This window comes from Astyanax mexicanus, chromosome 19, assembly GCF_023375975.1.
Source record: "Astyanax mexicanus isolate ESR-SI-001 chromosome 19, AstMex3_surface, whole genome shotgun sequence".
Lineage (NCBI taxonomy): Eukaryota > Metazoa > Chordata > Actinopteri > Characiformes > Acestrorhamphidae > Astyanax > Astyanax mexicanus.
This window is the reverse complement of record NC_064426.1, coordinates 7,038,491-7,055,201: the sequence shown is the minus strand read 5'-3', so window position 1 is coordinate 7,055,201 and position 16,711 is coordinate 7,038,491. Positions and strand designations below refer to the sequence as shown.

At 39.5% G+C, this 16,711-nt stretch overlaps 1 protein-coding gene across 1 annotated transcript in view; it reads right to left on the bottom strand.

Annotated features, from left to right (window-relative positions):
• cacna1ia (calcium voltage-gated channel subunit alpha1 Ia) overlaps window positions 1-16,711 on the bottom strand; it is a 191,140-nt gene that overhangs the window by 35,184 nt on the left and 139,245 nt on the right. The window contains exons 28-30 of the mRNA XM_022675771.2: window positions 10,507-10,585; window positions 8,905-9,026; window positions 175-615 (exon numbers count right to left, since the gene is read on the bottom strand). Of these exons, the coding sequence (XP_022531492.2) occupies window positions 175-615; window positions 8,905-9,026; window positions 10,507-10,585 (642 nt within the window). The remainder of the gene's footprint in view (window positions 1-174; window positions 616-8,904; window positions 9,027-10,506; window positions 10,586-16,711) is intronic.

Genomic DNA, 16,711 nt, shown 5'->3' with positions numbered 1-16,711 from the left:
AATTAAAAGCTGATTAAAGGCGGCTCTGTGTGTTTGCATGTCTGCCTGCCACACCAGCTGACACGGGAGCGTTGCCATGGTGACAGAAGTCAAGCCCAAGCGAGACATCGTGATCACCCATTAATATTGATTATCTAATCAATATTAATTATTTTACAGTGTAATGTCTCTTACCTGGGCAGGAGAGTATAGTTTGCGGGAGCCGTTGGCCTCCTGTCCAGGCAGTGGATTTGGAGAGTGTGGCAGAGCTTCAGAACCACGGCCTCCTCCATGCTTCTCTCCTTTATCTACTCCTCTTCCTCCTCCTCCTCCACCTCCTCCTACTCCTCCTCCTCCACCTCCTCCTCCTCCTCCTCCACTCATTCCACCCATACAGCACAGAGTGCCCTGTGCCAACTCCATCTCGATCTCAGCGTCCATCTCCGCCTCCTCCTGCGCCTCCTTGTTGGAGTCGTCCAGGTGCTTCATCAGCACGGCCACCACCACGTTGATCAGGACGAACTGGGCCGTCAGCACGAAGCTCACAAAGTAGAGCGGAGAGATGAACTGCAGGCTGGGGTTACAGTTCACCTCGGTGCTGGAGCTTGTGATTGGTGGGCACTCGCGAAGGGTGTCCTAGGAGAGAAAATTTAAGGTTAATTATTTAATCGCTTATGGCCTACATACTGCTAGACACCTCTACTGTGTATTTTATGAGGCCAACCTAGCTGATATAATTTGACCAGAGTAATATTTAGACGTCTAAAAAAAAGTGTTTGCCACGGGTTCCTAACATTGGAAAGACAAGCGCAGATACCAAACAATCAATTTATTAAATAAAAAAGCAGGCGTATAAGAGTAGTCAATTACAGGCAGCGAAAATAACCATATGACAGCATAAATACACAAGATGCCAGAATGAGCAGGCAAAGAGGTCATACTTGGGAAATACACAACAGGGCAAAAAGGGCAATAGAAGGGCAAGAGTACAAAAATAAGGTCAGTAACAAGAAAACAAACAAACAAAAAAGGGGCTAGGCTAAAAGGATATATGGTGAAACAAAAAGGGTCAGTAACAAATGGTCAAAACAGCAAAGAAAAGGTGAGGTAAAAGAACTAAATAAATAGATTCAATACCAGGAGAGGTTTGAGTGAAAGTTAGGGGCTATATATACTAATGAGTCCAGGTGTGAGTAATCTCAGTAGCACGGTGAGCCGGAACATCAATGCATCACATGATCTAGCATGTCCAGAAGTTTGAGTGCAGGTGAATTCTGGGAAATGGAGTCTTTCTAGAGAGAACCAGAGTCTGTGGCAGGCAAGACACTTAGCAATTACCCAAAGCACCAAACCTGTACCCATTCCATTAGCTTATTAATGTGAAATGAAAATAATCCTATGCAAAACAGTTAAAAATAACATGCTAAACAGTTTAATATCCGTGTTTTTACAGTACAGCGTGATATCTGGTGGACTAAATAAATTAAAAGGACACAGGGTGCATGTTTAAGACCTAGTAGCACTTTTATTAACAGAGCTGAAGCAGCATGGGGCAGTGCTGTGCTGAGTCCCAGCCTCTGCTCATTAAAATGAGAGCTATACACGCCCTCAATGGCATTAGTATGCAAGCCATCACTTCCCACAACAGCATGGCGGCCCAGTTCTAATTCATTCAGAGAGACCATAAACACCCAGCCCACCAATAGCTCTCTTTTACGCTGGATGGTGAGTGACGGGTGAGTCTGGGCTGGTTTGGAAATTGACCTGATCTCTGCCCACAGCTGAGAATGAAGAGACCACTTCAGTTTCTGAATCAGTTTCTCTGATTTTGTTATTTATAGGTATATATTTAAGTAAAATGAACATTGTTGTTTTATTCTATAAACTACAGACAACATTTCTCCCAAATTCCAAATAAAAATATTGTCATTTAGAGCATTTATTTCCTTAAAAAGAGAAATGGCTGAAATAACAAAAAAGAATCTTTCAGACCTCAAATAATGCAAAAAAAAAAAAAAAAAAAGAGTTTATATTCATACATTTTAAGAGTTCATAAATCAATATTTGGTGGAATAACCCTGTTTTTTGATCACAGTTTTCATGCATCTTGGCATCATGTTCTCCTCCACCATTCTTACACACTGCTTTTGGGTAACTTTATGTCACTCCTGGTGCATGGTTCAGCTTGGTTTGATGGCTTGTGATCATCCATCTTTCTCTTGATTATATTCCAGAGGTTTTCAATTCAGTAAAATCAAAGAAACTCATCATTTTTAAGTGGTCTCTTATTTATTTATTTTTTTTACAGAGCTGTATATGATCATTTAGACTATGAAGGAACACATAAGGAATCATGTGGTAACTTAAAAGTGCTAAACAAACAAAAATACTCTGTGAAGAAGCATTCAGGTGCTCTTATCTGCACTGTAAAACATTTCAAGTTGGTTAAACTCAGTAACATAAGTTCCCCTGCTGCCTTAAAAAGCTAAGTTAACTCAACTTGATAAAAACATTTGTATCAACTCAAGATGTTAAGTTAAACAAGTTGTTCAAATACTCATTACTTATTGTTTCAACTTGATGCACTGAGTTAAAACAACTCAAGTGTTTAATTTGCCCTTTTTAAAAAAATGATCTGTTTATTCAAATAAACTAACAATTCAGCTTTATTTTAACACACACTTTCAAGTTAGTAAAACTTCAGTAATATTCACACAACTTATCATTTTAAGTTAACCATAAGTATTAGCAACATTTTTAACATTATTATTTAACTGCCAATACTGACAGTATAATGTTGTGGCAGTATAAGAGTAAACCCAGTAAAGAGTGAACTCCGTAGCTCAAATCCAGCATACTGTGATCACCCAGAACACAGAACAAAGTTAATGTGCTTTTACAGCCTACAACACTGTGGCCTGGCAATCAACACATGTATTATATTACTGCACAGGATACGGTGGCTTTGGGCAACAGACAACACAAAGATGGTAAGTAAGGGAGAGACCACACCCAATATGCAAATATTGGCCTGGCAATCAACGTATATATTATAATTAGTGCACGCCCAGAATAAGGTAGTTTTGGGTAGTTAAGTATGGGAGCGGCCACACCCAATATGCAGATATATGGTACCAGGAACCAATAGGAAAGCTGCATGAACCAACTGTAGAAAGAGCTGGAGTTGGTTGAAATCCCATTTTTTCATTGGCTCAACAAACATTTTTATGTTTTCCGGTTGAAAACAATTGAGTTGTTCTGGCCGGTGAGTTCACTCAACTTAATAACATTAGTTCTTCTCACTAAAACACAGAATTACTTTTTGGAGTGTTGGTGACTCACGCCGCACTCAAGGAGTCCGAAGATAGGTGTGTCCCTGCGCAGCTGAAAGTAATCCCCTTTAGTTTTTTGCTCCTTGTTATTAGTAACTGCTATGCGTCGGTTAAAAAGTGTTTAGCCCAATGTGCCCACGGTTTTAAAAGTTGTAAAAAGTACTCCAGCCTTTTCTAACTTGCTGCCTATCACTCTACCTCTCTGCATTTTCAAATCTTCACACTTTCATTTTTTTTAACCAATAACTTAAAAACGTAAGTTGAATAAACTTGGGTAAATTTGAATAACTCACAGGAAGTTAAGACAATATGTTATTTTAAGTTATTTTTATGTAAAACGAAGGAACGTGAGTTCAATATACTAAACTTGTCATGGCAATTGGAATTGAAAAGAACAAATAAGTTCACATAACTTAATGTGGCTGTAATGTTTTACAGTGTGGGGTTTAGCTGTTTGTTATCTTGTGGTTTCTGAGGCTGGTAACTCTGATAAACATATCCTGTACAACAGAGGAAACTCTTCCTCTTCCTGTTCTGGGTCATTCCTGATGAGAGCCAGTTTCATCAAAATGTTTTTGATTGTCTTTTTGACTACACTTAATGATATTTTCTTAAGTTAAGTTTATGAAATGTTTCAGATTGACTGACCTTTCTTTAAGTAATTTTTGTCTTTACTTAGTTGAAATGTTCTTGCAATAATCTGGATTAGAACATTACCCAAATAGAGCTTTTACCTGTATACTAACTCTACCTCTTCACTACTGATTACAACTGATGCAGCAGCAAAAAGTAAACCAAACCTATATATTTTATTTGTTATTAAATAAACTCATTGTACTCAAGAATCAAAGATTAATCAATCTGTTTCCTCTAAAAATATGCAATGTGTATTCTTGTTAATAGCTGTGCAGCACTGAATATTCCAATAAATATTGATTTCTGAACTCCTAAAACTTTAGGAATATAAACTTGTTTTTATTTTTTATTTTTTGCATTCTTGGTGTCACACCTTAGCCTGTGTCTGTCCAGTGTCTTTCCTTTTTTGGTTCCTTCCTGCTCCTGTCCTCTGTTCTCTTGTTTTGTTTACCTGTCATGTTTCCCAGCCATGTGCTACTGTTGTGTTTTGGTCTTGTCTCTGCCTTAGCCCCGCCTTGTCATCTGTAACCCCTCCTGTCTCATTTGTAACTCCGCCCCCTCATTACCTCCACAGGTGTCCCTAGTGTGTGCCTGTGTATAAACACCCCATGTGCTCCTTTGTTCTGTGTCGTGCTTTTTTTTTTTACCTCGTCCTGTTACTCTGTTTGAATCTTGTTTACCTGTGTTTGTTGAGCCTTTGACCTGCCGTGTTTTTGTCTACACTTCTCTGGTTTGTTTTCTTTAGTTTGTTTCTTGGTTTGATTATTTTGCGTTTTTGTTTCAGTCTGTTTTGTTACCTTTTCCTTATATTAATATATTAGTGTTCTTTTCTTTGTTAGTTTAAATATGGAAAATAAAGAAGACTTGCATTTGCATCCTGCCTCCTCCTCTTCGTTGCACTTTGAGGTCTGAAAGCTCTGCGTCTTTATTTGTCATTTCAGCCGTTTCTCATTTTCTGCAAATAAACGCTCTAAATAACTAAAATATTTTTATTTGGAATTTGGAAGAAATGTTGTCTGTAGTTTATGGAATTAAACAGCAATGTTTGTTTTACTCAAACATAAATTTATAAATAGCAAATTCAGAGTACCTGAAGTGGGTCTCTCTCATTTTTTTTTTCCAGAGCTGTATTTACTGGTGTATCTAAAAAAAATGTATATGATTAAAAGGTTACTTCATTTCAGTAATTCAGATTAAAAGGTGAAATGCGTATTTCATATACACTATATATAGATGTATTACACACCGAGTGATCTATTTAAATAATTTATTTCTTTTATTGTTGATGATTAGGGTCCAGATGCTTCATACCTGGGCCGACGATGGGGCCTACACCAAAGACTAACTTTACATAAACTGTTTTCTAATACATTGTTAATACTATTGATATAAAGCTGTTATTATTGCAGGCTTGCCCCTGGAGTCTTCCTGATATAACTATTTTAACGTTAACAAGTTATATGATCAGATGCATGTTTCAGTTATGTAAAAAAATACTGTTTTAAAAGCTATACTGTGAGAAAGATCATCCAAGTAAGAGCTCTGACCGATCCAATAACTGAACAGTTTCATGCAACATGCAGTAGCATGTAAAATTACGGCATGTCAGTGTAGTTTATAAGGGTGTGACGAGACACTAATATCACGAGACGAGACGAGATGAGACACAATACTGGGTTCACGAGAACGAGACGAGACGAGATTTAAAAACAAAATTTTAAAGAAAACTTCAAAAATGAAAAATGGCTTGAAAACTAGAGTTTTATTTGACAAAATTATATAACGCAAATTTAACAGACTGGTTTCTCTCACACATTGATTCTATAAGAAACAGAAAAATAAAACTTTTCTAGGTCTTATATAGTGCAAACAATAAGTGCAAACCACAACCAGTCATATTAAGACTATGTTTTTTTTTTTTTTCTCCTAAATCTCTTGTAATTTAACTATTCATAACCATAACCAGTCATCTTGTTTCCACTGGAAAGCCAAAATGCAGCCAGACATACAACTTAAAAAGGGGGTATGCAGCCTATGCGACGCATAGGGGCGCTGCACTAAAGGGGGTGCCAAATAAAAGCCCCAAATTAATTTTCTCTCAGGAGAAACAGCTAATCAGCTTGCTGGTTTTTGCGGAGCGCGGTGGGCTAGTTATGACAGAACGTATTTCCTCCACAACACCCCACCCCCCCGGGGGCGCTGATACTACGTTTGCATACACCACAAACATAGTACGTAGTTGCACTCCTGCCGTGTTGCCTTATTCAATCGTCTCATCCAGCAAAACGTCTCACGTCTAAAGTTCCTTATATGGACATTCTGCCAACTAGAGAATGACGACACGTCCTCTGAGGTCTGCCGGGAGCATCTGCGGGGCTCCGTGGGTCGTGATTTGCGGGTCTTATGACAGTACTTTAGCCATAAGGAGGCTGCGGCAGGACCTGTGTCACTCATAAAGCATAGTGTGTGTGTGTGTGTGTGTGTGTGAGCTTAATGGAGTATTCTGTCACCCTCCATCAGGCCTGGCTCTCTGCTGGAAGCTTGTGTGGCTGTTACCTCCTCATTTAACCAGAGTGTTCTTTAGATGCTGAGCCGGCACCTCCTCCCTCGTACCGCCGTCAAATTAAAGCAGAGGAAGGAGGACAGAAACGGCCAGAGAGTTTCAGGCCCACTGATCTTTCCTGCTTTTTTTTTTACTTTAGTTGAAAGTATGGAAAGATTGAGAGAGAAAAAAAAAAAAAAGAGAGAGAGAGAGAGAGAGAGAGAAAAGGGTGTGCAAAGCTGTAATAGTGACCAGCATAGACGGTCATCAGCAAATAGTATCTCTTTTCCTGCTTTTTTTTTTACTTTAGTTGAAAGTATGGAAAGATTGAGAGAGAGAAAAAGAGAGAGAGAGAGAGAGAGAGAGAGAGAGAAAAGGATGTGCAACGCTGTAATAGTGACCAGCATAGACGGTCATCAGCAAACAGTATCTCTTTTCCTGCTTTTTTTTTTACTTTAGTTGAAAGTATGGAAAGATTGAGAGAGAGAAAAAGAGAGAGAGAGAGAGAGAGAGAGAGAGAGAAAAGGATGTGCAACGCTGTAATAGTGACCAGCATAGATGGTCATCAGCAAACAGTATCTCTTTTCATGCTTTTTTTTTACTTTAGTTGAAAGTATGGAAAGATTGAGAGAGAGAAAGAGAGAGAGAGAGAGAGAGAGAGAGAGAGAGAGAGAGAGAGAGAGAGAGAGAGAGAGAAAAGGATGTGCAACGCTGTAATAGTGACCAGCATAGACGGTCATCAGCAAACAGTATCTCTTTTCATGCTTTTTTTGGCTGATTTTTGAATTTTTTACATAATGTAAACCCAATTTATATTATTTTTAAAATGTCATGATTAGATAATGTCTCATAGATGCTTAATTAACATTCACCTAACATTCAAATAAGGTGAAATTAAATTATTCTCTATTAAATGTAACTTTACACCTAACTCTAACCAAAACTATAAACTACTACTATAAACTCAAACTAAATAGGGTTTGAGTTTGATTTAGGGTTAGGGCTGGGTTTAAGGTTAAGGTTTGGGCAAACAATGGAAAACAACAATTAGACAGAGGTCAATAAAAGCAGGCCGTACTTTCTAATTGTTATCTACTGGTGTTGGCAATACTTTGCAAAGTACCAGGGGAAAACAAACAGGTTTTTATATACAGGTGCATCTAAAAAAAATAGAATATCATTGAAAAGTTGCTTTATTTCAGTTATTCAGTTGTGTGTAATTCAAATAGTGAAACTCCTAGGTTATATAACTTTTATAGAGATGGGGATTTCATTTTCCAGCAGGATAATGGTATAATAATGATAATTGGTAACTTTTCATTGATATTCTCATTTTTTTTAAGGTTTGGGCAATTCCTTAAAAGCTTAATGCAATAATTAAGGCTAAGCCTGTTGAATTAAAGCCATACTTTGCCTCGTTTTAAACCCAATCAGGTGAAATACAGAGCCCAAATGACTGTCCACTCTGTGTCTACTGTCCGAATATTTACTGTATTTTTTGCACTATAAGGTCCCACATTAATAAACGTCTATTTTCAGACCTAAGGAGCACCAGAATATAAGGCACATAATTCGACACTAGTAAGGAACAGGGGTGTCTTCATGTTTCCCTTCTAATTCAGCAAGTCTTGCTGCTGGGTGGGGGTTACAAAAAGCTACCGGTAAGTTAAGTAAACAAAACTATATTTCTTTCAAAAATATATATTTTTCATGTCAAACGAGCGATGGATATTAATCCACATAGATTTATCTCCTAAAAAACTGTTAATTTGGGTGAGTAAAGCACTTCTGTTTATTAACAGTAAGCTAAGATTTCCAGATTTTCAATAAGGCTGGATGCAGCAGCATTAGCGGTGCTGGAGAAACTTTACTGAAACTTCTGTATAACGCTGTACTTTAGCAGAGTGGCTTTACTGCTCCTTAATACCTGACTGGTAAAATTCATACATAAGGTGCACTGGTTTATAAGGCGCACTGATGATTTTTAGGAGAATTAAAGCATTTTAAGTATGCCTTATAGAGCAAAAAATATGGTATGTTCCTAACTGTATTCTGATCGTACTGAATGCATTTATTCTTACTTACAGCCAAATTCCTTCATGTATTTTACCAGGTTAGGTAAAATCTGTAATTATACTGTATTTCTACAAGCTGTCTATAATTTTAAAGACAGATGGCAGCCCTGACTCCAAGGGAAGCATAGCGAGTCTAAAACACGATGCCGCTGTGAATCCATCAAACTCAAGCGGAATTCACTGCTGGTTCGTTTCTGCCTACAGAGCATCCAAGAACACCTCGCCAACTGAAAGCAGCACTTCAATCCAAGACAACACTTCAAAACAAGACCTGGGAGTGCCATCTTCTACTTCTTCTTCTTTTAAAGACAGTGATTACTGTACTGTCACGTGAACGCACCTTCATAATGCCGTTCCAGTTGTCACCGGTGGACACCTGGAAGAGAGTGAGGAAGGCCATGCCGAAATTCTCAAAGGTGGCATGCCGGCTCATGCCCTCACACGGGTAGTCCTCGTTACAGACTGTCAGAAACACACAGAGAAAGGAGGAGGAAGAAGAGAAATAAGTGAAGAGTTTGGTTTCAAAACGCTATAAATCCATTTTTTGTCAATTTGAGTAAAAATGTGTTTTCTTTAGCAAGAAAGTGGTAGGCTAAAAACCACCGTTTTCTGTTTCAAACAGTTATCAAATACCATACTAAGGTTAAAATAACACAAACTAATCAAATCAAGATTTTCATATTTAAAGATTCATTTTAAAAAAAATATTCGTTTTTTCGCAAAACACAATAAATCCATGCCATGTTTTTTTTTTCAAAATGTCTTATATATCCTTTTGCATCAATAGAACATTTTTTTTACTGAAAATGTGCAAAACACAATACTAAATAACAGTAAATTTTAAGGATATTTCAAAACATTTATTTTCGAAAAAGTGCAAAATTCCGTTAACAAACAAGACATTAACACTATAAAATCCCTAAAATCACCTAACATTAATGTGCTGTAGTGTAGTGTAGTGTAGTGTAGTGTGGTGTAGTATAGTGTGTGTGTGTGTGTGTGAACTGCAGATGACAGCCGGCATTTCCCCCCCTCCTGAATGCCTCATTTTCTTTACCTTTTCACGTACATGAGACTCTTTTGATGGCTCTCTCTTTTTTCAATAACTGCTTCATGAACAGGCTCCTCTATACCATCAAAACCGCTCATTTTCGCGGACTTTGAGAGTGAAAAACGAAAGTGAAAGTAGGCTACACGAAACGCCAACCGGCTCAACAGGGCGCGTGCTATGATGTTTACATTCTATAGCTTGTGGACTGCTGCCCTGTGATTGGATGAGTGGAAATGTGGTGTTCTGGGGGAAATCAAGACTGGCGTTTTGGAAAGAAAGAGAGAAAGCAGGGCAGTATTACACGGCGGATGGGGCGTTTTGATGAAAATTGAATATTGGCTTTTCAAGAGTGGTCACATAACATTCTGATTCTGGCTCTAACTCATTTTTTTAAAAAACGGCGTTTATCACGTTTTGGAATCAAACTCTTCAAGTGCTAATCCAGATAGCAAAAGAATGTTGAATAAACGTGAATTTTTCCATCGTTAGTGCATTGAAACAATGTTGATCTCTGACAGCAGAATTGATTTATATATATTAGATTTTACCTGAAATCGTCATTGATTGAATGTATTATATAGCGCCCTATATTATGTATATATATATATATATATATATATATTGCTTGCTAAAGTAATCAGCCGCCCTTGAACTTTTCAACCTTTTGCCACATTTCAGGCTCCAAACATAAAGATACGAAATTGCATTTTTTTGTGAAGAATCATCAACAAGTGGGGCACAATCGTGAAGTGGAACGAAATTTATTGGATATTTGAAACTTTTTGTAGAAATAAAAACTGAAAAGTGGGGCGTGCAATATTATTATAGACCAAGGAACGCACCAGGGAAGTTCAAGATACTGTTGTGTATATATATGTTCATGTTTCTTACCCAGTTCTCCAAACAGCTCTACTCCCAGTGCAGCATAGATGAAAAACAGTAACATGAAGAGAAGGCCCAGGTTCCCCACCTGAAAAAAACAAAACACGTCTGTTAATAGAGACACAATGTTGGCCACTTTATCAGAAACCCATCATAACCCCTTTATTGTAAGTTTCTCCAAACCATCACTGATTGGTGGAAACTTCACACTAGACATCAAGCAGTTTGGACTGTGTGTCTCTCCTCCACTCTTCCTCCAGACTCTGGTCTCTTGATTTACAAATAAAATGTAAAATTTACTGATGATCAGTGATGGTTTGAAGGAGAGACAAGTCATCTGCTGGTGTTGATCCACTGTGTTTTATTATCAAGTCTAAAGTCAGTGCAGTTTTGTTTTCCTGCAAAATCTTACAGCACTTCATGCTTCCCTCTGCTACTGACAACTTTTATGGCGATGCGGATTTCATTTTCCAGCAGGATTTGGCACACTGCCCACACTGCTAAAAGTAGCAATTGGTCGTAAATATATAATATTCTAATTTTCTGAGACACTGATTTTTGGGTTTTCATTGGCTGTAAGCTTCATAATCATCAACAATAAAAGAAATAAACACTTAAAAGAGATCACTTTGCGTGTAATACATCTATATAATATATGAGTTTCTCATTTTGAACTAAATTACTGGAATAAAGTACATTTAAATCAATGATATTTTTATTTTTGAGATCCACCTGTAGCTCTGAATTGGTTTAACATATTTCATACTTTTATTACCATTTTTTTCCAAGAATATCTTTCAACCAAAGACTTGCCATGGCTCTGTTGTGCATTATATTTTAACATAATAGTATTCTGTTCACACTGTGCAGCTCTACAATAGTGTAATATAATTTTTTTTTGTCCAATATCGTTCAGCCCTACTGGCTTATCTAACACAATCCCACTGCAGCAAACCCTTCAGTGGCTGTTTCCCTGGGGCTTAATGAAGCAGAGCGCATTTGTTGTTTAACAAAAAGCTAATAAATAATAGAGCCGCAACAGCAATCAGGTACTGAATTAACACGTCTAATGGAACAAACAACCTGTCTCTTTATGCAGCTGCCATGCTCACAGAATAAACCGCATCCAGACGCCCACGCCTCCTGTGCTGCGCACCAGCATGTTCTGCAGCCATCGCGAAGACAAAACAAAAAGCAAGCCTAAGTAACAGCAATTACTTAAACCGAGGAAGAAAAGGAGGAGGAGAGAACATCCCAGACATGCTAAACGCTGCCTTGAGTTCTTTTATGAGTAATTTGTGCGATTGTGCAATTCTCACGACCTCACTGACTGTGCTGGCCATAAAAAAGATATGAGCACAGGGGTCAATCTGCTGCTAATGAACAAGCCTGCCGCATCTCAAAATGTAAAAGGAGGAAAACAGCCCTGTAGAAACATGACTTTTTTCCTTTGAGGCGTCTGTAATAAAAAAGCAAAAATATAGCAGTTAATAGCCTTATCAACAATGGCCTTACCACCTGTGACCTTGCAATTACTTCACACCACACGATTTTAGGTCTAAGTTTACAGTCAATTGTGGAAAATTATGTAGTAGTAAAATCATAATTCACTCAGCTATGGCTCAGCATTCATGTGTGGAAAGCTAAAAAGCAATGGTGGCCTTACAGACACTGGCCTTACCAGCAGTGGCTTTACCAGCAGTGTCCTTACCAGCAGTGGCTTTACCAGCAGTGGCTTTACAACAGTAACCTTACCAGCAGTGGCCCTACCAGCAGTAGCCTTACCAGCAGTGGCTTTACCAGCAGTGTGTTTTCCAGGAATGGCCTCATCAGCAGTGGTTTTACCAGCAGTGGCCTTAACAGCAGTGGCTTTACCAGCAGTGGTTTTACCAGCAATGGCTTCATCAGCAGTGGTTTTACCAGCAGTGGCCTTACCAGCAGTGGCTTTACAACAGTAACCTTACCAGCAGTGGCCTCTTCAGCAGTGGCCTTACAAGCAGTGGCCTTACCAGCAGTGGCCTTACTAGCAGTGGCTTTACCAGCAGTGGCCTTATCAGCACTGGCTTTGCCAGCAGTGGCCTTACAAGCAGTGGCCTTACAAGCAGCGGCCTTACCAGCAGTGGCCTTACTAGCAGTGGCTTTGCCAGCAGTGGCCTTAACAGCTGTGGCCTTATCAGCAGTGGCCTTACCAGCAGTGGCCTTACCAACAGTAACCTTACCAACAGTAACCTTACCAGCAGTGGCCTTACCATCAGTGGCTTCACAACAGTAACCTTACCAGCAATGGCCTTACCAGCAGTGGCTTTACCAGCAGTGACCTTACCATCAGTGGCTTTACAACAGTAACCTTACCAGCAATAGCCTTACCAGGAGTTGCCTGGCTTTAACACCAGTGGCCTGACCTAACAAGCAGTGGCCTTATTGGCAATTATCTAACCAGCAGTGTCCTTATCAACCATGGCTTAATCAACCATGGCTTTACCACTGCATTACAGGCAGTAGCCTTTTTTGGCAGTGGCTTAACCAGTTGTATTCTAGAAAAAAATCCTTACCCTATCAACAGTGGCCTTGCCAACTGTAGCCTAAACATCAGTGGCCTTACCAAATCTGGCTTTGCTGGCTTTACCAGCTGTGTCCATTTGCAGTAGCCTTTACCAGAATTGGACTTACCATCAGTAGCTTTACTACCATTAGCCATATTTGCCTTATCAGCAGTAGCCTTAACCATACTAGCTGTTTTTACCAGCAGTGGTCTTATTGGAATATTCTTATAATCTATTAGATATTATTTTCATAACTAAAATACTAAATCAGTTCTGCACTGTGTACTACCTGCACTGTCTAGTACTTCACTATGTACATTGCCCATGGGCGACTATGACACCACTGCACTCAGTGCTCTCTGTCACGGCAGAACAGGACTGTGGAAGACCACCCGCGGGACAGGCCAAAAACTCAGCCATCGACCCAGCTGACCCTACCACTACAGAGCCTCCCTGAGGCAGAGCTATGTCCTGAAACTGTAATCTCTCTAATCTCCTGCTATCTTCCCCTCCACTCACCGGCGCTGGAGTAAGCTCAACTGACAGTTCATGTTAGCCTGTATGAAGAACGACAGCAACATCACTGGACTAGGAATGTGGCTAAACAGCAAATTACTAAAATTACTGGCAAAATTATATGAATAAAGTGTGGATTTTTAAAAAGGTTATTCACTGTTAGCGCTTTTCCACCAAAAGAACCACTCAGGTTCTTGAACCAGTTCCGTTCAGGCTTATAACAACCGTTTTGCTTTTCATCAAACCAGTTTTAGTGGAGCTGTTGAAACATCACATAATTCGTCATCAACAGAGGGCCCTAGTATTCCTTGATTCCCTCTGAGAAAGAACATTCCTGGTTCTGGAACCAACTTTTGTTGGTAGAAACATGGTGAACCAGTTTAAAATTAGGTTCTCGAGCCAGAACTACCTTAAGAATCCTGGTAAAGGAATAGTTACCCAACTTACCCAACATGCAATCATTCATCCAAGGCACGTTTGCTAAATTAGCTATTTGTCTATTGCTACACACCATATTTACACTTTGGGCGTGCGTTCCCATGAATATCCACATAAAGACAACAGTGAGTGGAAATGGAGGAGCTACTGAACGCAATGTCATGTGATCAAGAAAGCCATAAAACTCACTGGTCCTCCATTTTTTTTTTAATTGTAGTCCAGATGCAAGAGTTTTATCACTGAGTAGAAGTGTGAAATGTCTTTCACAGACGTCCCCCTAAGTGTGTTTTATGTCAGAAGGTTTACTGTCTGGTCCAATCAACCACAGGCTGCAAACACTTTATATAAGATTAGGCTAAAATCAGTCAACCCAGGCCTTGAAGGAACCCTGCTTTGCATGTTTAGTGCATTACCTGCGTCCAATACACCTGATTAGACCAACTAATCAGATCATTAACAATCCCCTTCAGCGCTGCAGAGACTGTGATCAAGACAATGGTAAAGAAGCCCTAGAACAGGCTATAAAACACTGGAGTATTAAGACTATATTAGGAATAGAACCCACAGAACTGAATCAGCACATCTGTGACCCAGTCTCCAAACCTGTTCATCGCGAGCTGCACAAAGCCGAGACTTATTTCAGGACTGCTGTTCAAACACCACAGCTATCTGAGACTTGAAGAAAGGCTTAAGCAGTGCTGAATGTAAATTTAAGACTCGACATTAAGATTTGATGTTTCTGTAATAAGGTCCATTCCAACAAGGATAGAGGTGACCTAACCAGTAGTGGCTTTTATCAGAAGTGGTCTTATAAACATGGTTTTGGCAACAATGGCATTACCAGAGGTGGCCTTAGCAACTGTGGACTTACCACTGCCTTACTGAAGTAGCCTTATGAGCAGTGGCTTTCCAGGATTGGCCTTGCCAGTAATAACCTTACTGGCAGTAGTATTATAACAGTGGCCTTACCAGCAGTGGCCTTTCCAACTGTGGCCTTACCAACTGTGGCCTTACCAACTGTGGCCTTACCAACTGTGGCCTTACCAAATGTGGCCTTACCAATAGTTTCTCTACCAACAGTGGCCTTATCAGTAGTGTCTTTACCAGCAGTGGCACTGCCAGTATTGTTGATTTATTTCTAAGGTAGCCCAGGGGGAATCACTACAGACTGATGGTGAGTGTCAGAAACTGTTGGACACACCCAGTATGCAAATGGATTGTGACAGAAGCCAATGGAAAAGAAGCTGCCAATGGCAACAGACTAAAAGGATCAAAGATCTCAGTTCGAATGTATATGTACCCACAAATGTTCAACTAACTCAAATAGTTGAGTATTGTTTAGAATGTAAAACAGACTTAAATCATTTGAGTTTAAATAATGTATGGGTTTTCAGTGTGGGCGGCACTTCCAGCAGAGGGTATGTATTGTGAGACCTTCATACACAAGGAAAAGACGTCAAGAACAAAGCCGGAGATTGTGATCAATACACTCAGTGAGCGTGATGCTCATTCATTTGTATGATCTGTGAGGGAAAACAGAGGCCCAGCTGCTCCTCAGATGATTGAGAACGTCACCGCAGGGCGTGATGAGAGTGTGTCAGCAACATTACAGCAGAGACGCAGCGCAGAAATCCCTCATTACGAAGATAAATGGCCGCTGCAGACGTCATCGGCATAAAAAACACCGGCACTCTGGAAAGCAATGATTTCTTCAGATGAATTATATCTCAGCAGGTTCTGCACTAGTGATCAAGAGCACGTGTGATATAGAGCATAATTCAATGGGACAGCACGGGCCGCAGTGGTTGACCTTCACAGTAAAGGGTCAGTCCAGTGGCTTGGTCATACTCTACAATGTACAATATTTTGGCAAAACACTTCTATCCCATAATCATTCACTTAATAAAAAGAAGCGAATAAATGAGAGTTATTATAATGGAATTAAACGTATATGTGTGAACATAATGATAATATATTTATGTAATTATAATATTAAAATGAAAGAATAAGTTTATTGGGAAAAATCATACAATTAAAAAGATGATGCACTGCCAATATGAGCAGGAGGTCGCAGGTTCGAACCCCCACTCATGCAGCTTTGCCATCAAGCTGCCGGCGCTCAGAGGGAGCACAATTGGCCATGCTCCCTCCGGATGGGTAGATGGCTCTCTCTTCCCACATCACTCCTAGGGTGATGTCCGCATCGGCAGCACAGGGCGTCTGTAAGCTGATGTATCGGAACCGAGTTGCTGCGCTTTCCTCTGAATTTATTTTATTACAGAGTCTGTGGCCCGTGACAGCACATATATTTATTTTTCTGGCCCCCACACAGAATGGTTGGACACCCCGGCTCTAAATTGATCTGGTGTGTATGTGTAAGTGTGTGGTATATATATACGTTTGTGTGTAAGTGTGTGTAAATGTGTGTCACTGTGTGCCCAGATATGGATTGGCACTCTGTCCTGGGTAAATGCTGTAGTTCCAGATGCAGTCCTCCAGGTGGACGGTTGTTTCCGGTTGAGAGTACGCTGTGCACTATTGGCTGCCGCTTCTTAATGTTGTGTGGATGAGTGTTGAGAATGAATGAGTATGAATGGTTGTGTGTAATACGTGTAAATTTTAAAGCACCCTTGGGTTTCTAGAAAGGCACTATATAAGTAAAAAAAAAAAAACATATATATTAACTTATATATTAAATATACAGGATCCATAGAAAG